The sequence below is a fragment of the Grampus griseus genome (genome assembly GCF_964374135.1).
Source record: "Grampus griseus genome assembly, chromosome: 7".
Lineage (NCBI taxonomy): Eukaryota > Metazoa > Chordata > Mammalia > Artiodactyla > Delphinidae > Grampus > Grampus griseus.
In genome coordinates this window covers 30,072,836-30,098,877 of record NC_139001.1, presented here as the reverse complement: position 1 = coordinate 30,098,877, position 26,042 = coordinate 30,072,836, and the positions used below count along the sequence as shown (strand labels likewise).

General features: G+C 50.0%; 1 protein-coding gene and 1 long non-coding RNA gene across 7 annotated transcripts in view; one reads left to right on the top strand and one right to left on the bottom strand.

Moving 5' to 3' along the window:
* NRP2 (neuropilin 2) overlaps window positions 1-26,042 on the top strand; it is a 114,636-nt gene that overhangs the window by 47,454 nt on the left and 41,140 nt on the right. For all 6 annotated transcript variants that reach the window (XM_082657740.1, XM_082657738.1, XM_082657739.1 and 3 more), the window contains exons 8-12: window positions 11,558-11,702; window positions 12,820-13,169; window positions 15,241-15,385; window positions 19,125-19,241; window positions 22,144-22,284. In XM_082657740.1, coding sequence (XP_082513866.1) covers window positions 11,558-11,702; window positions 12,820-13,169; window positions 15,241-15,385; window positions 19,125-19,241; window positions 22,144-22,284 — 898 coding nt within the window. The remainder of the gene's footprint in view (window positions 1-11,557; window positions 11,703-12,819; window positions 13,170-15,240; window positions 15,386-19,124; window positions 19,242-22,143; window positions 22,285-26,042) is intronic.
* LOC309824689 lies at window positions 23,327-25,054 on the bottom strand. The gene is made up of 3 exons (XR_014296963.1): window positions 24,928-25,054; window positions 23,570-23,669; window positions 23,327-23,438 (listed from the first exon to the last, which is right to left on the bottom strand). It is a non-coding gene; the product is annotated as an uncharacterized lncRNA (long non-coding RNA).

Genomic DNA, 26,042 nt, shown 5'->3' with positions numbered 1-26,042 from the left:
CCATTTGCTGGAAATCTGCTTTTGGAAATACCTTAGCACTGCACATTTGGATAGAATGCTGTCCTCCCTGGCTTTATCCCTGGTATTCGTTCTGCAGGGAAGATATCCCTGAGGATGGAATTTAGCGCTCTGGGCTCCTTTAGAACCATTCTTCTCAACTTCTTCATATCAGTTACATCCTCCTCTCCCTCTCTCTCTTTTTTTTTTTAAATACATGTTACATGTTATTTTATTTTTTAATTAAATTAAATTAATTTATTTATATTTTTGGCTGCGTCGGGTCTTAGTTGCGGTATGTGGGATCTTAGTTCCCTTACCAGGGATCGAACCCAAGTCCCTGCATTGGAAGGTGGATTCTTAACCACTGGACCACCAGGGAAGTCCCCCTCTCTATTGTCTCTCTCTCTCTCTCCTTTGCCTCCTCTTCTCACCCGTGGCTAGATTTCTTTCCCTAGGAGCCAAGGGGTAATTTCATTTTTATTTTGTTGTTGTTGTTGTTTGGCTTTTTAGCGAATCAGTCCTGTGCACATAAAGGACGCCTGGGCAGAGGAAAAGCCCTTTCTGTCCCCATTAGAAATTCATTCTCTTGGTCCCTAGAAGGAGGCCGGAGAATGGAAAGCCTGACAATTAAGCATCGCGCCCGCTCCCCCCCTCCAGCCCCACATGCTCCCTCGTCCTCCCTCGGGTGTGGCAGGCGAGCTAGGAGACCTGCCAGGTTCTCGCCCCCGGGGGTGATCTCTGCTGCTCCTTCATTAGCAGATCTACTCCCAGCCGACTGTATTTCATGTGCAGATTCCGCACCGTTCATGGCGCGTCAGCGCGGCTCTCTGGCTGTTCGGGTTGAAATAGTTGAGTGAACCGTGCCAAATAGATTTGTCAAGTCTGCTGCAGTTTGATTCGATGCCATGAACGGGAGGCGGGGTGAGGAGGGGACTTGGGGGCAGTGCGGGGAGAGGCTTCGTCTATGCCCCGGGCACTACCACTGAGCTTCTCTTTGTAGCTGCGGGATGGTGGGCGCTGTGCTCGTGGTGCTCAGTGGTGGGCTTGAAAGCAGAATTCAGCCAGCAGGACCTGTGAGCAAAGCCCAGCAGAGGTGGAGGCAACAGGCTGCTCTACTCCGTGGGGCAGGGGGAGGGTTTGCAGACACGAACCAGGGCACAGGGCGTGAGGAGGGGATGGTGATGTTTGGGGCAGAAATGTCGGAACTTGATTTCAATCCCCTGGTCACTGTCAACACCAGTGCAGTATACCAAAGACCAGGGAATTGGGGAAGTCAGAGAAAAACACGATTAATGAGCACTCAGGGTAGTGGAGGATGGCTGTGCTATTCCCTTGCAAAACAGTATTTACAGTTTGGACCCAGACTGGGCTGAGGCAAGGCCTGAGCCTATGGGGGGAAGACTTCCTCGTGGCCGGGAAGCAAGGATGACCGAGGAACTCTTTTGCAGCCTCCCACAGCCTGTGAGCAGCCTCTTCTTAGTCTCTTTCCATCCAACAGGTAACGATGAGGCTGCCGATGAGAAAGGCATTACGCTGTGGCCGGAAGTGTTGCAGATGTCCTCCTGGCAAAACACAGCCCAGTTACGCAGGCCACATGTACAGCACATCTCCAAATCCTCATCCAACTCCACATGCCATAGAAAACAGAACCTATGGGCTTCCCTGGTGGCGCAGTGGTTGAGAGTCCGCCTGCCGATGCAGGGGACACGGGTTCGTGCCCCGGTCCGGGAAGATCCCACATGCCGCGGAGCGGCTGGGCCCGTGAGCCATGGCCGCTCAGCCTGCGCGTTCGGAGCCTGTGCTCCGCAACGGGAGAGGCCACAGCAGTGAGAGGCCCGCGTACCGCAAAAAAAAAAAAAAAAAAAAAGGAACCTATGATTTTCATTTGGGGGGATCCTCCTTACACGTATTTATGGAGTAACCACAGGCAGAGAGCTCTTCTGCCTGTTAGAGCCCATGTCCAGTCCACGTGCCCCCTTACATTATACAAATTGCTTCACATATATTTCTTCAGAAACCACAAGCATAAACTACTGCTTTGGTTTCGCCAGCTGTATTAATAACACCCCAAACATAGACATAGTGTTGTAAATACAGTAGTAGAAGGTTCGTGTGTGTGTCTGTAATTACAGGCACAATTATGAACACACGGACCAAGGGCGGGGTGTGGAGAAAGATGGGCGGAGCTGGAAGGCAGGAGGCCTTGGCCGAGGTCCTGCTCACCTCTGAGATGCTGCTTCCGTGAGTCTGCACTGGAGGCAGTGAGACTGAGGCTGGTGTCAGGGCAGGAGGATAGAGGCCATGCCCTTATATGTCTAAGCAAAAGCCCTTGATTTCGGTTCTCCTTTATTCGGTAGGCATGGGCATCTTTCTTGCTGACACTGCTCTGGTCACCTTGCTCTTAGTCACAGTGTTGCTAGGCTGTTCTGACGTATTTGGAAGAAATCCCGACTAAAAGAAAGGGTCTGTCGGATGCTACCTGTGTCCTGATGGCCAGATTGAGGATGGGAGGGTGAGGACGGAGATCAGGTAAGGTTTGGGTCCAAGAGTTTTCAGAATTACCCTGTAATGAGTAACAGAAATGCACTAAGGTCATCATATTAATGTAATGATGACTTCCAAGGGGCTTGGAGAACCCTCAGGCACTGGCCCATTTGCTTCAGAATTTAACAGCGTTTCAGACTGTGGAATTGAAGCTCTCAAGGCAAAGTAATTTGCCCCAGGGACATGGGGAACCGTGGAGTCCCTTGGAAGGCACCGGTCACCAGGCTTTGACTTCAGGCCGGTGTTTCCATAATCTGATCCAGGTCTGGCTCACCATCTTGCCTCCAGAGGGAAATTGGCTTCCTCCATGTTCCGTCCACGGGTCGAGAGGTGTGCATATTCATGGAGATCTGAAGTCAAGTCGGTTTGGTGGGCATGGCTCCTAGCACGGGCTCAGCATTTTGGATTTGGGGCCCCATCATAGAATCCTGAGATGTAGCGTTGAACGAAGCTGCTTTGCATTTGATTTGGCCACGTCCCTTCAGAACAAATAAACCCCCGCTTCAAAAATCCTCTGTACTACATTTATTTTCCAAATTAAAATGAATTGTTGTGAAAGCCATTTGAGAATTTAAAACCCTCTGTGAAATGATCAGAGACTTAAGAGGAGAGAGAGTGGTGTCATAAAACCACACCCCCAAACCAGTCGGCTAACAGTTAGAGCCACGTGGCCAGACCTTCCAGGATGACGCACTATGCGACCTTGGAAATTTCTCTTCCCAGCTCTGTGCCTCAGTGTTTCCGCCTGCCCTAATGGAATGGTGCTGTAGCTACTGTTGGCAGAGCACTTTGGGATCCATGGCTGGAAGGCTCTCTGCAGATATAACTAATGTATTAGACCCGCAGAGCTCTTCTTGAACAGAAGGAAGTTATCAATTTAAAAAGTAACAAGGGATCTCCCATGGGATATTTGCTGCCTCCTTTAAAGTCATAGGTCTGGAAAGGACCTGGTGAGTCATCCAGACTTCTCCCTGCATCTGATGGGGCCTGTGCTTGGGCTGCCTCAGATTAACGGTACCCCTCATTCTTCAGTTAGGAGTGCAATTATTCCTCCAATAGAAAATTTTTAGGTTTTCAAAAAATACCTTTTTTTTAAGCTTCCTGGTGGATGACTGGTTTTTCCTTTTCCTTTTTTTTTTTTTTTTTTTTTGCGATACGCGGGCCTCTCACTGTTGTGGCCTCTCCCGTTGCGGAGCACAGGCTCCGGACGCGCAGGCTCAGCGGCCATGGCTCACGGGCCCAGCCGCTCTGCGGCATGTGGGATCTTCCTGGATCGGGGCACGAACCCGTGTCCCCTGCGTCGGCAGACGGACTCAACCACTGCGCCACCAGAGAAGCCCCCTTTTCCTTTTTATTGTAATAATTTTGTTTACTGTCTATAAGATTAAGACAATGACTCAAACCATCAGCTAGCAGTGGGCATCAGACTTTAGAAGTCATGGATGTGATTGCATCGTCTAGGGTTATATATGTTTAGAAGAGGGCTGATGACCTTTTCAAATTCAAGTCCCCCCAGTTTATCTGTTCCCCTCAGTTATAACCAAGAATAATCCAGGGCCCTCGGTAATTAAGTTTGTCCCTTATCCATTTGCCATGGGATGAGCTCAGACCTTTAGCCTTTCCACTTAGGAAGCTCCAGGGAAATTTTCATTATACACAAGCTTGGAACCTTTTCTCCATCAGGCCCCCATGGCTGGCTTCACCCAACTCCCATGGGTGCTGAATCGTCTCCGGGAGCTGAGGCCAGCCTCCCTGGTGCTTACAGCCTTGATGCTAAATTCCTCGTGCTTCCCAGGCCAGTGGGGCAGAGCAGATAGCAGGGGATGTGGAACGGCGCCGTGATTTTGCTTGGGCTGTGAAAACACGCGCTTTGCCCTAACCTCAGCATCCCTAGATGAGCAGTGGGGTGAACACCTCTGCAGGTGGATTGTCAGGTTCTTTGCCATCACCGGTTCCCTGCTCTGTGCTTTCCTGAGATTTCACCCGGAAAAGGAGTGCAGGTGGCAGGTAGACTCAGCAACCTCATTCCCCGTAGCTTTTCTGCTCTCTTTTCCCCACCTGGAAGTTAAAGGTGCCTCCTTAAATAATGTGGTGGTGTCTTTGTAGGAGGTTTTCAGTGTGGAGACCCTTCCCACCCAGGTAGAATGTGTGTTTCTGCCCCACCTTCACAGGAGGACTTCCGGCCCCTCGTTGCTCTGATGCTCCACTCTCTCCCATACCATCTCTCCTCCAGCCCCAAATCCCTGAGCTGCCCTCCTCGCCTCTCCTCCCTCATGCTTTCCTGTCTCAAATCCTGAAACCCTGATCCTGTTAGTATGCTGTGTTCCAGGGCTCAGTGTCTCGTGGGGGTAACGTAATCCCACAGTAAATCTAACGGGCCCCGCCAGGCACACACAGAGGGGGATGTGCACATCCCAGCACCTCAGCCCCCACCCCCAGAAAGAAAGCGGTCTCCCTGCCCTACAGCCCCCGACCAGCTCCTGCTTGCTTCTCTATCACCTCCCTCACATCAGCAAAACTGCTTGATGACGAAAGCAGCCCTGAAGTGAAGGAGGAGGAGACAGGAGGGCATCATGGTCATAAACGAGCATTTGGTGGCTAGGGAATTTCTCTGCCCTACCCGCATCCCTTCCCTCCCTTAAATTCTCTCTCTCTCTCTCTGTCTCTCATATGTGTGTGTGTGTGTGTATATATATATATATATATATATATATATATATATATATATATACACACATACATGAGAGAGACATCCTTTCTGATTCTGTATCTGGCTAAGTTCCCACATTCACTCGAATAAGAGCAGCTTTAAAAAATTTTTATAGTCTTTAAGGAAGAGTTTTAAGAGAGAAATATCAGGACCATGATTTACAAACAGGAAAAAAAAGGTCCATTACCTTAGCATCATTTCCCGAGTGCAGCATTCACCCTCACCCACACCTGTTTGGTGCAACAAATTAATTAAACAGGATGGCATTCATTGATTAACAATTTATTTCTACGTGTAGACCCAATGGCTAGCTTTAGAGAAAATGCAAGGGGAGGAGGTGGGAGTGGGAGGGCTGGGACTAGGTTCTGCAGTGAGGATGAGTCGGTACCATTGTTTCTGAGACAGATTTTTTAAATGCGCTCCTGCTTTCCCCCGTCTCTGCCCTCGACTCCTGTCATCTCCCTTCTCTGCCTGCTTTGTTCTCCTCCTTCAGTGTCTGTGCCAGGGAGATTGAAAAGGAGAACTTTGGATGCGATGCAACATGTATTAGTGGAGAGAAATATTTATTCTTTAAAAAAGGAAGAAGAAGGTCTCCTGCACAATATCTACCTCAGGGCTCCAACACTATGCTGTCTTTGAAAAATTTCCTGCTTCTGTGCAATCCCTGGAGCTGGCCACGTTCAGATATTTACAGCAAAATAGAAATAAACTATAGGTCACAGCATAGGGAATGAAGAGACAGGCATGCGCAGGTGCAATACTGAAGCCCTATCAGGAGGGAGGCTGTGCACAGAATGAGGGCCTGCCTCGTGGCGGGAGGTTAAACAGCCGGGAACACTGTGAGGCTGCACCGTGTCCTTCCGCCAAGGAGCTCAAAGACTGACGGACATGGAGCATCTATACCGGCCTGGGCACCCGGATGTTGATGGCAGAGATGAACGGTGTATGGGAGAGGGATGTAGGGCTGGCAGAGAATTCCCCCACCTAGAGGCCTCCAAGGTAGGCCGTGAAACACTCACTGTTCTCAGCAGTGCCTGAGTCACTGCATACTCTTCAAAGAGGACTTTGGGAGGGGTCAGCAGGGAGAGGTGGTGTGACTAGAAATGGGGTGAAAGAGAAAAGATGCCCTCAGGGATGCTTTCTGGCTAGATGTTTCTTCTTAGAGTTTATATATTATTTTCTTTAATGTGTTTTTTACATAGTATTAGAGTCCATGCCTTACGAGCTCACAGGAGTGGTCACAACATGTTGATTTTCTTTTCCTGGGGGGAGAAGATGGCGGAGGGGGGTGAAGTTGTAGATAATAACCAAATTGGGATATTGGAAAGCAGCCAATTTAACTGGCAGATGCCCCCCTCCCCCCTGAGGTGCAAATCAGAAAATGCATGACGTGCTGCTGGTTTCTGATTCTGTCTTACTGAAAATAAACCAAAGGTCTCTGAAATCAATTGGAAAGTGTTGGATTATGTTCAGAATTCAGCAAGGCACCAAATGGATTATCCAAACCACTTCTTGTCCTGAATTGTTTTTTAAACTTGGTTTATAGAAGTGCACTTGAAGAAATCTTTATGTTCAACATAGCTTCATATATATATATATATATATATTAGTCATTACAACATTATCAACGCTATCCCCACCTCTTAAGAAGGTTAGGGTCACTTTGAGCACACCTCTGGTTTTCCTTTGGGCAGGAAAGCAACCATATTAACATTTCTCTTTTAAAGTTAACAAAACTGTATACCATGTGTGACATCCAGCTTTTAAAGCAGATGTTAAAATGTGATCACCACGTTTGATATACGTCTATCTGGGGACGCCATACGCTGACAGGCCGCTGAGTTTTCTCAGCAATATGGACTCCTCACTGCAAAGTCATGGCCTGAAAATTCCTCGCCTCGAGGTGGGACTTGAGAGTCAGTGGCTTTCAGAACTTGAACTTCCCCAGTTGAACAAAGACCTATTTATTGCTTGTGACGTGGCTTCCAGTCCAATATCTGTCCTTGGTATCGTGCAGGCACTGGAGCCAGCAGGGAGGGCTGGTAGAGTTTAGTGTCTACCTGCAAGCGTGTTATCGACTTTATTTTCCTGAAGGAGAAATCAAGGTATCTAAGGTTTATTGATTGGCCTATAGTGATTCAGTGAGTCGGAAGGGGATAGGGAGTAAAACCAATTCCCTGGCATCATCTCCCAAGCACACAACCCCTTACCTTGCAACGGCAGGACTGGAAGTCAAGGTTCCATCTCAGAGAATTTGATCAGAAAATATATGAAGGGTGATTCTGAAACCACAGAAGCATTGAAAAAGTCATAAAGATGTATAATGTATGATAGCATTTACCAGCTATAAATAGGGCAGTGCAAGGAGGAAAAAAGAGAGACCTTGGAAATCCATTGGGTCAGGAGAAATAGAAACTGCTTAATATTTCATTAAAAATGGATCTTCTTAAATTGCACTTTGATATCTTTGGGCGAAAGACGATATGTAAGAACTAAGGTGTTGTTATGTATGACTCTTCGTTATTAATCATTTGGACTGTTATTGAACTAAAACATCAACAAGATATTTTCTCCCTCTGAGTGGGGCAGTCACCATGTGTTTTGGGCACTGTTTGAAGTATATGAAAATCCACTTCCCTTGTCCACAAAAGCACTTAGGCTACAAGGGACAATGGTAACTAAAATGCCATGCTAGAAAGTGGACACTTCCGGGGCAGTTCTAAATGAGAAACTCTTGTGAAGAAAGCCTTAGAGTCTGGGGGCCAGAGCGGACCTTGCAAATCAGCTCATGCAATCCCCTCATTTAATGGAGGAGGAAATTGGGGCCTGGGGGAGGTACAGATATTTGCCCACACCTAGGAGCTAATTAACAGCAGAGTCTGGTTCCTGGTTCAGTGGTGTTTGGACTTTTTTTTCCCACTACACCCACCTCAGAGTGAGAGATATACAAAAAGTTTATTAAAATAAGATGGTATTCCTTCAGCCAAGGGTCCAGAGAGCAGAAGGCAGATATGAGCCCAAGGTCAAGAGCAAACAAGACACCAAGAAGGACCTAGGCTTGGAAACGGGAAGGATAATTTGAGGTCACATTGAAAGAGGCTTCATTGGGTTCCAGGGGTGGGAGAAGAGTGAGCAAAACTGAATAGCAGAATGAAGGTCAATTTGAGCACCAGGTGGATGTCCTCAGGGACATCAACCACGTGCCTGCCTCCCTTTCTGGCTGAGGCCATTGTAGACAGAGATCCAGGGGCTCACCCAAGCCTGTGGCCACACGCATCCGTGGGAAGACCAGCCCCTCCCCAGGTGTATACCCACACGTGTGTGCCCCCCGTGCCCACGGGCAGCCGGCCTTCCCAAGGCAGTCCACAGGCAAAGTCGTTTCCTTACTGAGGCAGGAGAGGAAAGGTTTCTTGGTGTTGTCCGCCAAGGCTGAGAAATGAAGGGGTCAGATAAGATAAAACTGGATATTAAAAACACGAGACGTGCTGTGTTTCTAAACGGCACCAGCGTGGTGTGTACGCTGTGGATTAGCAGCTGTGTTAAAGTTCAGAGCCACTCAACACTCCAATTATATATTCACGTGGAAAATCAAGCCCCCGCCCCTGCCCCCTCGCTTACGGACTCCTCAGCATCTCCTGTTGGAGGTCACACACAGCCACCGTCACCATCCTCAGGGAGTAGGCCGGTGGGGACCCACCGCTGCTCACAGCAGCCGTCTGAAATGAGCAGAGGGCTGCATTTGCTGCTTCCCTGCCAAAGCAAAACAAAACAAAACAAAGCAAAGAGCCTCTGCCTCACGCTGAATTCTCGCAGAACTGATTAATCTCTTTCCCTTGGATTCAGTTCCTCCATCCCTCTCCTCAGAGCTTCAGAGGAAGCCAAGGAACGGGCATGGCGAGGCTGAGGCTGAGATCGTGCTGGGCCCTGGGCCCTCCTGCCGGTGGCCCCTCCCCAGATTAGATCACAGAGGTTCAGGCGCCTCTCTCTTCCCTTAGGCCTTCTCCCAGGTGTCTGGAACTAACCCTCTTTCCTTCTGCTTTCGTGGCCCTTCTTCTTCCTCCGCTTTGTCTTCTCGCCCCTCTGTGTCCTCAATCACTATGCAGGAAGCAGCCAGACCGAAGCTGGGAGGGGTGGGTGGGCACACAGTCCCGCCTTGGTTCTCCGTGCGGTCCGCAGGGAGCAGAGGAGGAAACTGGTGGACTGGGACCAGGGCAGAGGCTCCCCAGGGGAGGAGAAGGAGCGGCAAGGCTGGTGCGGGAGCTCCCCTGGAATAAGTGGGCTCAACACCAGGAACGAGGGGTTGCAACTGAATACCGTGGTCCAGGGAAAACTTGTTTCCTCCTCTCCTTCCCTCTGTTTCTCTTAAACAGACCACTTCCCCTCATTTGGCAAAAGGTGTGATGGCTCTGAGCCTTCACCCCCACCATCAGTGGGGTGCTCTTAACAACTCTAACTTTTGACCTTAGTAAGTGGGAAATACAGAAGGTTCAAGGTTGCCAAATGGCCGAGTTCCTGGTTACAGTTCCTGAGGAAGCAAGGACCACGTTGTTCATTAGCTCTAAGCTTCTGTGCTGCTCTTTGCTGTTACTCGGGTCATTCTACGTTGGGATTATGAACACCCTGGGAGCAAGCACATGACTGAACAGCAACTCTACTTCCATTCCACACATGCTTGGGGACCTTAAGGGCTCCACGACTCCTAGCCACCAACATAAACGCTGCAGATGTAGACGAGACGAGAGTCAAGGGAGAAAACCACAAGCCTGAAATCTAAAAACGTGGCAAGGGCTTGAGATCTGGACAGACATCTCTGAGCCTCAGTTTTTTCATCAATAAAGTGGAAATAATAGTACTTACTTCCCGGAATGTTGTAGGCCTAATTATGTTTACACAGTGTCTGGCTCAATGAGATTCCAATATACCATTTTCCCCATTCCCCTTATCCCAGATCTGTCAGTGCCTAAACAGCTCGCATGTTATAGGTGCCAGGAGCTGAAGGAGCTTGTCCCCCTACCCAGGAGAAATTGCTAGTTGTTGCAGAGTTGCCTGTGAGTGGACTTACGGTCACATGGTTGTTAGAGCTATGACAGGTATGATCTAGAAGCGATGGTTAGTTGGTCTTTCCCTTCACTCTTATCCAGGGAAACCAAGAGAAACTTACATATACTTGTTGCAGCTACTCTTTCCTTTTTTAATGGAGAACACAAAAAAGCCCAAGGCCGTTATTGATTTGGGCCATCTGGTAAGCTAGGACTTGCTCCTACCATGTTGGATTAGAAGCTACTCTGGAAAGCCTTTCCTCCCATAAGAGGTGCAGTGGTCAGATGGGGACAGGGATGGATTTCATTACAGGGCAGGGTCTACAGTGAGAGAAAGCCAGAGCAGGGCTCCAGCGGCCTGTCTGCAACCCTGACCCTACAACAAAGACCAGAAAGAACCAAGCAAGTGTTGACTGACACGGGGGCACCGGGGGTGGACAGCTCCCACCCTCTCACCCCTCCACGGAGCAGGGAGACCTCTAGGGAACTAACAGAAACAACTGTGAAGCACTTTCTGATTATAAAATACCCGGAACTCTTCCTCTAGGCCTGAAACCTGAGGAAAAGGGAGAGTCAAGTTCAAGCTAGTGAGAGAGGTCCACAACCCTAAAAGATGACATTGTCGCTCCATTTTTTGTTTGTTTGTTTTTTGTTTTGCGGTACGCGGGCCTCTCACTGTTGCGGCCTCTCCCGTTGCGGAGCACAGGCTCTGGACGCGCAGGCTCAGCAGCCACGGCTCAGGGGCCCAGCTGCTCCGCGGCATATGGGATCTTCCCGGACCGGGGCACAAACCCGTGTCCCCTGCGTCGGCAGGCGGACTCTCAACCAATGCGCCACCAGGGAAGCCCTGTCGCTCCATTTTTAAAGGATATTCTACTTTCTTTTCTCTCTCTCTCTCTCTCTCTCTCTCTCTCTCCCTCTCCCTCCCTCCCTCCCTCCCTCCCTCCCTCTCTCTCTCTCGACTTCTGAAAGTGTTTTCCTTTCATGGTGCCTTCCTCTGCTGGCCCTCAGGCCCAGAGGCAAAATTTTCCTTCCCTCCAAAAGTTTTTGTGAAGACCATGTATTGCTTTCAACTTAGAGCAGTGTGAGAAATTACATTTTTTTCATGGTGTTTCTAAAACAGCACCAAACAACAAACCCACTGATTATTTCTAAGCTTAAGGGAAATAAAATTGAACAGACCTTTCCCTCTCCGTCAGAGGCTGCGTGGCTCACCTGCATATGGGGATTTTGCTATAACATGGATTCGTGTGTGATGTTACAGGTCTTCCAAGCCAACAACGATGCCACGGAGGTGGTTCTGAACAAGTTGCACTCACCGCTGCTGACACGCTTCGTCAGGGTCCGTCCACAGACCTGGCACTCGGGCATCGCCCTCCGCCTGGAGCTCTTCGGCTGCCGGGTCACAGGTGAAGTGGGGCTCCTGTGAGGTCGGGGGGCTCTGCGCCCCCTCCCAGCACTCTGCAAACGGCTTGATTGTACCACGTGACCTTACCAGAAGGCTGGCTTTTACCTGTAACTCCCTGTATGGGTACTGAATGCACACTGACTCTAGACCCTGCCTTGCCGGCTACCATTTCTTCACGCACACTCCACTCACTCATTCGCTGCACAAATACTTATGGAAGGCCCGCTGTGTGCCAGGCCACACATTGGGAGCTGGAAGTGAATAAGAGGAGGGAACGAGCAGATGGGGTCTCTGACATGCTGGAACTTTCAGGCAGGTAGGCAAGATAGATAATAAACAAATGTAAGTACAGGGGTAATTATACACTAAAATGCGTGTGTGAAGGAAAAGGACAGGATGCTCTGAGAGTGAGTGAGGGGACCTCACTGAGTGTTGATTGAAAGTGTGGGGACAGCCTTTCTGAGGATGTGACACTTAAACTCGGGGATGAGTAAAGAGTAGTCTGATGGTGACTGAGGGGAAGAGCATTTTGGGTAGAGGGAACAGCATGTTCCGGGATGCTGGCAGGACGCAAGGCAGTAAAGAGCTGTGGTAACACATGTGAAATTAAGATCTGGTCCCAGGAACGGTTCCATGTAGTTCGGGAAATAATCCCCTGAGCTCAGCCTAGCTGAGCTCCCCTGCACTCACTGCCCCTAGGAGGATCAGTAGGGACTGTGTCACCAAGGATGTGAGAGTCCTTGGCTAACAACATGAGACACTCGGCCATGCCAGGCACCACGCTGAGATCTTTTATATTGTAACTAACAGAACCCATGCAACAACCCCCAAGAGGTAAGTACTGCTGTTAGCCCTCCTTTAGGCCTGGGGAAACTGAGGCACAGAGCACTTCGATTATTTTCCCAAAGTCAAGCAGCTAGTAAGTGACAAAGCAAATGTGAATCCAGCTAGCCCAGCTGGGCTCTTAACCACAGCGCTATCCCACCTTGAAATGCAGAGAAATCAGTGCTGACTTCAAAGTGTTGATAGTCAGGTTCTTCGACAGTTCCCTACTGGTTGGGGGTACCCAGTTAGCAGGGTGCCAGCATGACCTCTTGTACCTTCCTCCCTCTCCGCAGACGCCCCCTGCTCCGACATGCTGGGGATGCTCTCGGGCCTCATTGCCGACTCCCAGATCTCTGCTTCCTCTACCCGCGAGTACCTCTGGAGCCCCAGTGCTGCCCGCCTGGTCAGCAGCCGCTCAGGCTGGTTCCCTCGGATCCCTCAGGCCCAGCCGGGCGAGGAGTGGCTCCAGGTAGACCTGGGAGCGCCCAAGACCGTGAAAGGCGTCATCATCCAGGGAGCCCGCGGAGGAGACAGCATCACCGCCGTGGAAGCCAGGGCGTTTGTGCGCAAGTTCAAAGTCGCCTACAGCCTAAATGGCAAAGACTGGGAGCACATCCAGGACCCCAGGACCCAGCAGCCGAAGGTAGGATGTTCCCGGAGGACTCCCTAACCTTGCCCCAAACAGGGAGGTTGATTTGGGGGATGTTGATTTCCCATCTAGATGGTCATCACCAACCCCTGCCCGTCAAACAAATATTAACTGAGAGATTACTTTGTGCCAAGCCCTCTGCTAAATGCCTTATTTTAGCCTTTACGACATCTCTAGAAGGTAGGTCCTTTCGTCCCTCCCATTTTAGAGGTAACAAAACTGAGGCTTGATGTCATGCCAGGGTCATACAGTACCTGTGGTAGAGCCATGATTCAGACCCAAGTCTCACTCCAGAGCCCAAATGCCTAACCACTACTCAACACTGCCTTTCTACTGTCTTGGACACTCTTTCTACCCTGTTTCAGATAAAGTGTCCTTGGAACTGGCCAGACATCCAAAGGGGATGTGGTTTTTGGAGGCTCAACTGTAGAAACTAGTGAATTACTTCCAAAAACAACTGTGTTTTTCTGAGTGTTGCTGCACTCCTTTGTATTTTCCTGGGCTTGACTACTTAGATCTTTCTTGCCTCTCACATGGAGGCTGGGAAGAGGCAAGAGAAACTAACTCCAGTCCAGAAGCGCAGGCCAGTGTAACACCCCCTTCTTGAGGTCAGCCCTCAACGAGGGGCACCGAGGAGCCCCAGGAAAGGGAGAGGACATCACAGCCCTGTCCCCCTCCAGGTTAATTGCCCAGTCAGCCAGGCGTTCCGATCCTCATTGCTAAGTTACTCCTCATTTTCCTCAGAAGAGCAGGGCCCCTAATAAGGAAGGGGTATCACATGTCTCTGTTTAGCAAATGTTTTCCACTCTTAATGCAGAGGCAAGGTCTGGGTTGGAGGTTTTGCAGTGCTGATGTAAACTCCCAGCTTATAATTCCAGCGGCTTGGAAAGGCTCAGTGCTTGGTAACTGGAACCTTCAGTGGATGGAGCAGAAGTCGGACCACTGGCTCCCCCAGGGACAGCTGACCCTGGCGCTTCTTTTTTTTTTTTTTTTTTTGCGGTATGCGGGCCTCTCCCTGTTGTGGCCTCTCCCGTCACAGGCTCCGGACGCGCCGGCTCAGCGGCCATGGCTCACAGGCCCAGCTGCTCCGTGGCATGTGGGATCTTCCCGGACCGGGGCACGAACCCGTGTCCCCTGCGTCGGCAGGTGGACTCGCAACCACTGCGCCACCAGGGAAGCCCCACCCTGGCTCTTCTTGACTATTCTGGGGGCCTTGGAAAGGAGATGATCTTAGCCAGGGTCAGAGCCTGCCCTCCCCGTGACAGTGCCCCCCTTTTGGAATTGTGGGCATCCTGCAAAATGAGTTGGCTCTGCCTCATTCCTAGATGCTAATCAGCTACAGCCCCTGGCACACCTGCACACCAACAGTCCCCTAAGTCACTGGTTCACAGGTACGCTCTGGGTTGGGTCCCCCACCCGGCTTCAGCCAGGGCAGCCCCACTGTCATCCATTTTATGAGGTGTGGCTTTAGGTGAGGTTTCTTTTGACAGAATTTCTTCCACTAAACCAAGGTTGGGAGAACACAGTCTTAGATTATCAGGGTGTGACCAGTGGAAATTGTCATTAGCCTAGAAAAGGGATGGTCACTTTCCCTTCAGCCTCTCAGTGACCTGGCATTTTCTAAACCTAGACTTTCAAGCTGGGACTTTCTAAATCTAGACTTTTAAGCATCTGGGAAAGAACTTCTTTTTCTAGTAAACCGAGAACTTCAGAACAGGCAAGACAGCCTAAATGCCCTTCACTCCTCTCCAGCCAAATCCAGCTTAAGACTCACGCAGAGCCGAATTCTGAGTCCTCAGTTTCACTCCAAGGATAGAGAACAGAACCCAGCAATTGCCACTTTCATCTGCTCCCCATCTGCCGTGTTTCTCCCAAATGAATAAAAACCTTGGTCTGAGAATGGGGCTCCCACGGACCAAAACGGGCAGTGACCATGAATTAACTCTGAAGCTGCCTTCCGGTTGGATGTGAAGGGTGAGGTGGGAAGGGGGGGAGGAAGGAGCAGAAGGGAGGAGTGAGGAGGGCTCCCACCTAAGAAGGGCTGAGCAGCCTGTCTCCCCTGCAGCTGTTTGAAGGGAACATGCACTACGACACCCCTGACATCCGGAGGTTTGACCCTGTCCTGGCGCAGTACGTGCGGGTGTACCCTGAGAGGTGGTCCCCTGCGGGCATTGGGATGCGACTGGAGGTGCTGGGCTGTGACTGGACAGGTAAGGCCCTCTTTCCACTGTGGGTCTCACTCACATGGTCTCATGACCCCGGCTTCCTGGGATGGCCTGGAGGAGGTCAGACCACGACGGGGATGGGGCAGAGGGGCAGCCATCCCTGAGGTGAAGCCCCATCAGTTCAAAACGCTGCTGCCTCCTGCCTGCCCTGGGCTGCACTTTGTTCTGCCTCAAACCACCGGCACTGCGGCCTCTGGACTCAGGACAGCTCCTCGAGGGATGTGCTTTGTCATTTTTAAAGGATCATTTCAGTCCTCCAACCCCAGTCTCTCAAAAACAAATCATAGCCACACACTGCCCACCCAAATTCAATTAGACCCTGACTCTTCAGGCCAGAGGGCTGTGGCTGTTGATTTAGGGAAGAAAAAAAAATGCTCATGATAATAAAGTAATCGGTTTATGTCTGAATCTGGCCTCCAGATGTCTGTGGCTAAGAGACTTCATTTTCATTTCGAAGCCACATCTGTAAAAGGCATTTATTTGCTCAGGAGGGACCCTGTTGCAGGGGAGCTGCCGAGAGCCCGACTTCTTCCCCGTGTGCCGCAGGAGGCTCGCTGGGCTCCACCCTGCGTCGCAGGCCCTGGGAGCACCTCCGAGTCTCCTGAACGAAGATGAGGCCCGCTGATCCTGGCCACCCTCCAGGTTTTCCGGGAAGCACCCCATCCACCCTTCCGAGTCGGGTCCGCCTCCCCTCCAGGCCCCGCCCTCCTCCCCGGGGCAGGGCTGGGACAGATCCCAGCTCAAGCGGGAGCCGGGGCCGGAGCCGGAGCTCGCTCGCTGCCTGCCAAACGGAGCTGGGGGTGGGGTGGGGTGAGGCAGCAGGCAGGACCCCAGCCCCAGGTATCTCCATTTTCCTGTCTGTGCCGTACCTGTCAGCAGCTCACCCAGCAGGGGATCGTGGAGGATTAGTAAGAGCATGTCGGAGAAGTGCTTTCGGCTCCCGGGGAGAAAAGTGCTGCCTGTGTGCCGTTATGATGGCGCCGAGGAAGTGTCCCGTTGAGGCACGAAGGCTGGAAATCGGGCCCAAATTAGCCTTTCTCACCTTTCAATGGAAGGCAGCCCCAGTGAACATATTTTAGTGGGAAGACACTTTACTCCCCATCACGGAGTGAGGCAAGGTTCCCTGCAGCCTGCTGAGTGTTCCTCACCTGTCCTCTTGCAGGCGCTGAAAACTGCCCTCCAACAGTGACACAAGCTGGCTTCTTCTGGCCAGAATCAGAGGCTTAGAGTTGCAGGGGACCCGAGGGCTTCTAGGCCAGTGGCTTTCAAACGTTTCTGACCACCATCCACAATTTAAAATAAATTTATATCACGAGCCACTCGACTTACAAGCATGCGTGCACACACACACGTGTGTGCTTATGGGATATAGTATATCATGAAGCACCTGGACTCGGGGGACAGATTGCCAAGTTCAAGTCCTGTCTCTGCCGATCTCGGTTATCCTAGCTGAAGAAGGGGGGGTGACCATAGTATATCTATACCCCCCAGGGTTATCATGAGGATTCAATCAAATAATGGATATAAAATACTTAGCCTGCTGCTTGGCACCTAATAAACTTGTTACAGTAAGTAAGTGTGACTGAAACAAAAGGTTCCCAAAGCGGTGCTCATCCTTGCCGCGTGAGTATACTCTGAAATATTATAGCCCCTATTTTAAAATGCTAGTCCTGACTCATGAAATTGATCTACAACCTGTTGACAAGGGTGACATACAGTTTGAAAAAAAAAATCACCGATCTAGGCCAATGCCTCCTTCACAGAGAGGGAAACTGAGTCCCAGAGAGAGCAGCCACTTGCCAGAGGCCGATAGCTACTGACTCATACTTCCCCCCTGTCCATGGTCCTCTGTGCCACGCCTCTTCCCAGGCTGGCCCTGCTTTATGACCGGCTGGACAATTGCTATTGGCCTTTTCCTCCTATTGCCCCCTGCCAAGCTGGCCCAAATTACACGGGTGATGGTCAGCAACAGGTTTCTCATTTCAAAGTCCTCCTGGCTGTTCCTTGGAAGATCAGAGTAGGGGCTCGATACCCTCCGCCCAGCCTCCTTCCCTTTGAAGTCTCTGACATCTGTTTTCAATTGCCGGGGAGCGTAGTTTGATGGGCAGTTAGCTCTAAGTGTCCAGTACAAACACAGTGGACACAGAGGCCGGCTACCGTTTCCTCACTTTCATTCACACGGCCTGCCCTCTCATTGCCTCACCCGCCCCCTGTGCCCCTGGATTTAACGTTATCTCTCTGCCACCCAGCTCACCCACTCCGCTACCTAACATTTCCAGGAACCTCTCTCCAGGCCACGTGGCTTTCTGCTTGTCAAATTTCCATTCATTTCTGTGACTCATCCTTGTTCCCTTCATTCCTACCCCAAAAGGATAACAGGGAAAATAATGGGCTGGGTTGAGTTACTGCAGCTAAATAATTTGACAGGGCTGCTGCACCTGTTCATTTGTTTGTATTTCAAATGATGACTTCTTGCCTTGCTGACCACGGTTTGCTTTACAACGGAGTTTGAGATTCTGTGGCACAGTAACAAATATGAACTTACAAGTTAGGACGCTTTGAGGTTATTTGCCCAGCCACGTTTGGTCACCTGCTACTTGTATTTTGAATAAGTTGCCAACATTGACAGGGCTGGAGATTTTCCCTGGAGATTTTGTTTGTTTGTTTGTTTCATGCGAGGGGAAAAAAAAGATCTTTTTGCAAGATCTGGCCACACTGGGCCACCTTGCCTCGGTTCCTCAACCTGCTGGAACCAGTCACGTGGTGGCCTCCTTTAAACCAGGTGTGCAGGACCCTTCTGCCATCTCCTGTCCCAGCCTTTACTCTCCCAGCCCCCAGCAGGCCATCCTCCCTTACAGTAGCAGTTAGCCTCCTAGAAGCATTTGAATTTGCCACACCCTGACCTAAAGGCACAGCCCCAAATTATTTCCACTGAATGGAGTCTGAGTCACTTTGAACCCGTATTCTTTTCCATCCGGTTTTGGGCAAACGCGAACAGCGATGTCTGGGGTCGCACCTCCCAGGCTGTCTGGCTTGGCTGTGACTTCAGCCGTTGTGCTTCTGGTTATCTTGTAATAGGTGGGCCCCCAGATCGGGTTAGCTTTGGTTCCGTCTGACTCAGAGAAGGCAGAGAAGAGAAGGCCCGTGCCACGCGCAAACAGGGCCCGTTCCACACGCAAGCAGGGCTGAGCCCGAGACGCGACAGCAGTCACCCAAGGGGCTGTGCTCAGACAGGTGTTTTCCACAGGACGGAAGCTCACTGCATTAACCCCGATTGTTTTCAGACCATTTTTGATGGGTGTCCTTCATTGCTTATGTGTGTGTGTCACCCACATCTGTGTCTGAAACAGGACACCCAGAGCACGTTGAGCCCTGCCTGTGGTCAGTGTCGCCCACATTCATTACTGCCTGGTGCGCATGGCCTTTTGAGCCGGCCTCAGGGCCTCTGCTGTGGAGTAGAGTGTGGGTTTGTGTTCTTGCCTCCCTTACGGCTATTTCTACAGCTTGGGACCGTTCTCCTTAACACAGGCCATGGTCCTGACGTCATCACAGCACACAGAAGTGACGTCATGGGTGTGTGTGTGTCCATCTTGGATTTCCTTTTTTCTTTCTTCTTGAAAGGCCCACCCTTGGAGAGGAGACTTAGTATTTGGCATCCTCCTGCTGGGTTTTGACACAGGCTGCTGCATGTGGTCTTCACTCCCCTTCCTTTGCCTTTCTGCAGACTCAAAGCCAACGGTTGAGACACTGGGACCCACCGTGAAGGGCGAAGAGACCACCACCCCGTACCCCATTGACGAGGAGGCCACGGAGTGTGGGGAGAACTGCAGCTTTGAGGATGGTGAGGATGGGGCCAGAGCCGTATTTCATCCAGGATGGTATGGGTGCCGACCAGTCGCAGTGGAGGCTGGCCCATGGCTGGGTCCGGGACCTGGAGGCCCCCTAGGTCAGAGGTCAGGGAAGTGTGGCACTTAGGGGCTTGGGGCAGTGGCTATTTCCAACCAATCTAGAAGCATTCAGATATTGGCACAACCAGTACAGCCCTACATCAGCTGAGACAAGGGGCCATCCAAAGAGGAGGCCTCCCTTGAGTAGTCTCCTTTCCTAGCCCTCACTTCGTATCTTTAGAATGCACAACTGTGATCGCCCCTCCTGCTAAGCTTGTCTCCGGGGCACAGTCAAGGGAAGATCTGGCTGTCATCTGGGTGACTTGGTCAGTGGAGCACGATAGGTTAACTCAGCAGTTAACCATGATTTAATTGCGTTGCCCTGTGTCTTTTACCACCACCGGCTGAGAACGCCTGACAATTAGGATTATAAAATAGGGCACCGCCTCCTCCACGAGGCGAGCACAGGTCAGTGACAAAGACAGAAGTATGAAAAGGCACCTCACCCCTTCCTCAAAACTCAGGGCCACCTATTTGCGATTAGTCTCTTCACATGGGAAATCGACTGCATTTTCATTTTATCTTCTAAGCATATCCAAGTTAGAGAAAAATAATAATTGGAAGAGCCCAAAAGGACATCACATTTTCAATCTTCCTGCTAAGGTCGCAGAATATGAGGACATTCCTTAACAAACTACAAAGTTTGGAACACCTGGCATTTGGGGCTAGAATTTAATGCTTGACAGCCTCAATTTACAGTAAATTACCGATCGTTATTAAACGTTCATTAAACCAAATGAGGGAAGATTGGTGAAGAGGCTTGGGAAGTGATGGAGACATAAAGACGTAGCGCCGAGTCGGTAGGTAGATGGTGAAATCTGTGGGTCCGCACCCTTAGCCACTTGACAGTATGAGAAACTGCAAGGATGCAGTGGACGTCTCCCCAACATGGCTACAAAGAAGAATGGGAGGGGAGCCAAAAGTAAATGCTGAAGTTGTGTGACTGCAAAATGGTAATTTAATGCATATGCTCTCAGGAATGTGCTTTTGTACATTGTGTGGGCCGGGGGACACTCTTGGTCAGGGATAGTTGAATACAGAATTCTGACATTTTAATGAACTTGTTTTTGTTTTATGAAGAGGAGAAAGAGACTTGGAGAATCTTCCAAGACATGTTGGAAAGAGTTGGAGAGCCAAAAGTGGGGCGCTCTCATTTACTGTGTGCTGTTGGATCAGCAGGGTTTGCTCGGTGCAGGGCAAAAGGAGGGGGTTTTGTCTAAATGGCAATCCAAAGGAAAATGTAAGGACTTTCAGAAGTTTAATATAATTTTCCCTTCTATAGTGGTTTGTTTCATTTGGGGTTTCTTTGGTGGTTCCTCCCCTCTCGCTTTTTTTTTTTTTTTTTGCCAAAGATCTCTTTGTGGAATTGGGTTCCTGAGATACAGTATGCGTATAAACATTAGAGAGGAATTATGGTATATTGAATTACTCCATATTTTTGAACGGAAAAATAGAAACTTAGAAGTTGTCGGGAAAAGGGGATGGGGAGGGCTAAGGGCTGACTTTTCCAAGCCACAGGTTGATGCTTCTGTAATAGATTCCATGTGTTTCTTCTCAGCTCAAGCTGACTTTGGCCAAGGGTGGGCAAGTATTAAATATTCTTTCTTGGGAAGGGGAGACACGAGCAGGACCCGGTGGCAACCTGCTGCCACGGCCAGCAGTGCCCTTCCCCTCAGAGGTGATCCGTCCTCGCCCCCCGGGGCGGGAGCAGTGTGTTTCCACCAGTCAACTGTTCCCTTTAGACTTCCTAACCTGCCTTCCCCACGGAAATTCCTCTCTGGGAACCCTGAGAAGGGAAGTGAAAAGGCCAAAGACCCCACTTCCTCCCTCCTACCAGCGTTAGCCAACACTTTTCCGCTGTCTCCGCAGCTACTGAGGACAAGAGTCCAAATCTGGGTTCCCGTTTCCTCTCTTTCCCCACCTCCACCCCACCCCGAGTTAATCACGTGTTCGGCACCAGCTCAGACTGGATTTGTAGAGCTGAGTGGAACCTCCAAAGAAACCCTTTGGGTTCGGTCTGTTCGCTTAGAGGTGAACAGCCGAGCAGACGGGGGCGAGCCATCGTGTGGTCTCTTAGATTTCCATTCTCTGCCGTCCCTGGAATCCTGGCGTTCAGGCACTCGGAGCCATGTAAAATTATTTTTCCTCCTGGTCAGCGCTGAGCTGGGCGGCAGGCTGGTCTGGTGCCCTCAATTTGCCCTAACATGCCAAATCGCCCGCCTGGCAGTGCCTCCCCCGGCGATGCTGAACTGACCCGGTCTTCTGAAACAAGAGGCCTGGCACAGGGAGGTGAAGGGCAAACAAGCCTCCCTTGTTTCCAAGATCACTTTCTCCTCCCTGGCCAGCACCTCCCGCATTTTGAATTTCAGCCTCTCCGGATGCCAACGGGCTGTCCATCACTGCTGACAGCCAGGTTGGCAGGATCCTGCCTTCCACTGAGGCAAGGGGGAGACATTCTTCTCTGGCATTTTAGGGAACAGCAGTTTCCACATTTGTCTGCTCTCCAGAGTGGACAGAAGAGGCCGATTAGAGCCTGAAGCCGTTTGGTGGCCTCATTTATAATCGCTTACTATGGGAACCGCTGGCAGCCTTGGCTTTCATGCCTGGGAAGGATGAGACCAAAGGCTGACCCTAAAGCCAGCCATCGCCAAGATGAGTTAAATGAATAAGCAAAGGGAGCCTCTTCTTTCTCTGCTCTCCCCTTAGGCCCTGCCAGCCGTTTAAATAGCACCACGGTGGCTGTTCTCCGAACCCATTTCATTTGCCTTGTTTCGGGGTTTATGTTTTCCCTTTTAGACAAAGATTTGCAGCTCCCTTCAGGATTCAACTGCAACTTTGATTTCCCCGAGGAGCCCTGTGGTTGGATGTACGACCGTGCCAAGTGGCTCCAAAGCACCTGGACCGGCAGCTCCGGGCCCAGCGACCGGACGTTTCCAGGTAAGCCAGCCTCGAGTTAAGCGATGAGAGAGTTAAGGCCAGCCTGCGCCATGTTTTTCAGCTCCACATTCCCTGACAGGCTTCATAACTTCACAGAACAATCCTCTGCTCTTTGCCTGCAAACCACCGGCCTTTACTGACAGTGTCACCCGACAGAATAGCTGGCTGGCGGTTCCTGGCCCTCTCTTGTGATCACAGAGCAGCCTGGAAGCTGGGAGGGAGCGAGAGAGGCCAAGATCAAAGAAGAGGAAAGAAAGAGCAATTAGGAGGTCCTAGGAGAGGGGATGAGTCAATGTCCCTTTGTTGCCGTAGCCAGCTCTCGATGCCACCATCACAGAGCCCCTTGTGACTCCAAGCTGGACATTGTTCCTAAAATGGCTCATTGGGAAACTCCTGGCCCCAAGTCTGACTGATACTTTCTGGAGGGTATCATCACTTCTGTTGAAAACCAAGTCGAGGGCCTGAAATGCTGCCACACCCATGGGTGTCTAGCAGAGCTGCCTGGCACTTGGCCTCCTGAAGAGTGTTGCTGCCAGTCGTTGGAATATTGTGAAGCCGCCCTCTTGGTGTCAGAGAGCCCGATTTCAGAGGCTCTCCTGGCACTGTTGGTAGAGAGGGGCTGCCTTTAGCCCTTCTAAGCAGGAGTTGTCCACTCTTTCCATTGTGGCATGCTTTTACAGTGATGTTCTGGTAAATGTTTCACGACCGGCTCTCCAGGTTTAAAAAAAAAAATCTGCTTTGTAATTAATGTTCGCCACTGTCCGTGGTGTAAATCCTCCCACTGTGGTTGAATGCAAGCTACCAACATGACATCATCGGAGGTGGAGTTGAGAAGTACAGCAGCACAGCCTTAGATAGTTTTTTTCCCTCACACAGATAACAGAGATATAAATAACTTCTGAATCACGCATACCAGTAAAATGTATTAAAATAATTAGGAAGTATTGCATTTTGAGAATTTATTTCCTTTCTTTTTTAATATACTTTATTTCATTGCAACTTTATAGAATTCAATTGTTAACAATGCTTGAATTTCACAGTAGGCTTGCAAACTTCCAGAAAACTCCACAATCGGCTCTCACAAGCCAGTACGTAGCATACGTTGCTCTAGCATGTCACGTGTTAGCTTTCAGTGTTCCTGGATCTTGGGCCCCCTGTAAGCGTTTGAGAGGGAAGGGCTTAATTCTGGAAATTAGTAGATCATATGTTGCCTGCCTAGAGAATGAAAGGGGGGAGGGACCTCCCCTTCTTCAGAGTCCCCCAGAGCCGCTCTGCTGCCCCTCACCCCAAGGACTGGCCGTGTCCCCTGTCTCCAGGGACGGCAGTGGGATGGACGCTCTCCGCGGGCTGCCTCCTGCGCTTGCTTTCCCGGAGGGTCACAGCATCTGCTCCGGAGAAAAACATTTTCATATTTCAAGTGTTTATCTCTTCAGGATTTGAGTGCTCAGAGAGATTAATATCTGAAGATCACCACGGCCTCAGGCAACAGGAGAGAACACTTACCCTCATCCCAGCGTTAATCACCCTCCCCCCTCGCTCACTGCAATAATGTTTAATTAATATAATGAGCCTCCTGCACGTTGGAAAAAAAATACTTATTTTTATAACCCAGCCTGGATTTTTCATTTCATTTCCTCTCCTTTGAGACTTGGCCCAATTAATTGGTTGTTTTCCCAACCTCCACTTTTTATCCAAACGTAAAGAAAATTTGCCGTGGGGGTGGGGTGGTGTACGTGTGATGTTTATGTGTGTTCATTTGTGTGCTGTGTGTGTGCGTGTGATGTTTATACGTGTGCATTTGTGCGCTGTGTGTGTACGTGTGATGTTTATGCGTGTGCATTTGTGCGCTGTGTGTGTGCGTGTGATGTTTATACGTGTGCATTTGTGCGCTGTGTGTGCATGTGTGATGTTTATGTGTGTGCATGTGTGATGTTTATGCGTGTGCATTTGTGCACTGTGTGTGTACGTGTGATGTTTATGTGTGTGCATGTGTGATGTTTATGTGTGCATTTATGCACTGTGTGTACATGTGATGTTTATACGTGTGCATTTGTGCGCTGTGTGTATATGTGTGATGTTTATACGTGTGCGTTTGTGCGCTGTATGTATGTCTTTCTTTCTCAAGGTATTTGTGGGTTTTGTGTGTACGTGCATATGTTGTTTTTATGTGTAGATCTTGTGTGTTTGTAGATATGTATATGCATGCGTTTAGTTTGTGTGCATGTATGAATCTGTGTGTGTGTCTGTATGTTTATGTTTGAGTGTGTCTGTGGTTTATATGCATGTGTATGTGTGTGTACATTTATGTTTGAGTGTGTTTGTGGTTTATATGCGTGTGTGTGTGTGTGAGGTGTTTGTATAAGGGGGCAGCTTGGCAAAGGCACGTTGAATAAAGGGATGCAGGTGATACAGCAAGGGGAGATTTACTGGCTCTTATTCAGCATCCATCCTCAGGTTCTTTCTAATTATTCCACTTCCTCCCTTGCACTCTTCTGAGCAGATTTTCTCTAAGAATGCCTGAGGTCAGCCCTGTCCAGACTCCAAGGCCACCAGTTAGCAAGTGACACTTCGGGGAGAGCTTAAGCTACTCTCCATTTGACGCGGTTCCCCTCTGCCCCCTCTTCGCCCAGCCCTCACCCTCACCTGATGCCCCGTGGGTTGACCCCGGCTACTGGCTGGGAATCCTCGTCCTGCCCGCGTTCCACTTGATTCATTACACCCTGCGGTTTGGGAAGGCTCTTCAGAGCAATCTTGTAGAGCGGGCAGAAGTCCAACCTTTAGCTGGCTGGCTGGGGACAGAAAGAAAATTAGGGCCATGAGGAACTGCTAGATCTAATGTTGTTTCTCCCTTAAGAAATCGAAAAAGAAAATAATTACTTTCCTGTTCCAAAGGAATCCCTGAAGTTAGGAAAAGTGGCCCTTGGATGTTGCCTCCAGAAAACAGAATCATAATGTTGTCTTCAGAGTCCTTCTGTCCATCCTCTGATGATTTAAAAATCATTTGCTGTATTTCCCATTGTCCTTCCCCTTACAAAACATGATACTGGACTCTAAGCAGGAGAAGATAGAGAGCCCTTTCTGTTCAGGGTGGTCCTTTCTTCTTCTTCAAAAAAATTGGAGCCCCGAGGAGAGCAGTTGGGAGAAAGGAAACAGCTGTGCTTGGTTAGGGGCAGGGCAAATGCTAACGGGTTCAGAGTCCCGGGACCTTCCAAGTCAAGCCTGAAAGTGCTGTGTCACCCGCACTTCGCCCCTCCACAAAGAGGAGACCACTCCACTCTTTAAGAAAAGTGTGCCATGTGTTTTATCTCCTTGTTAGGTAGGTAAACAAAAGTAATTACACAAGAAAGGAGGTGTCCTCACCCAGTGCAGAGGGAGAAGGGAGGAAAACAGGCAACAGCCATGTTGAAATATCCTACACAGCCTACTTGATTAGAAGTGCCTGTGGAAACTACTTACATTCCTTAGATGTTTTCTGATTTAGTTCTTTTCTCATGTTTTGTTTTGTTTTGTTTCTTTTCCTTTTAAGTAAGCAATTAGTTCTGTTCTTTTGGCTAGTGGTAATAGTTGCTTAAGGCTGACAAGACACCCACTGGTTTTATTCCACTGTTTTTGTTTTTCAAGATAGTCTTTCAAGACATTCAGAATTTCTTTTTTTAGCTCTTTGCTTGTGGCTTAGAAGCCTGGAGTGTGTTCGTACCAGCCCCTGGGGACCCTGTTCCGAATTCAGTGACCCCTGGTGGTTGCAGAGGAGCTAGTAC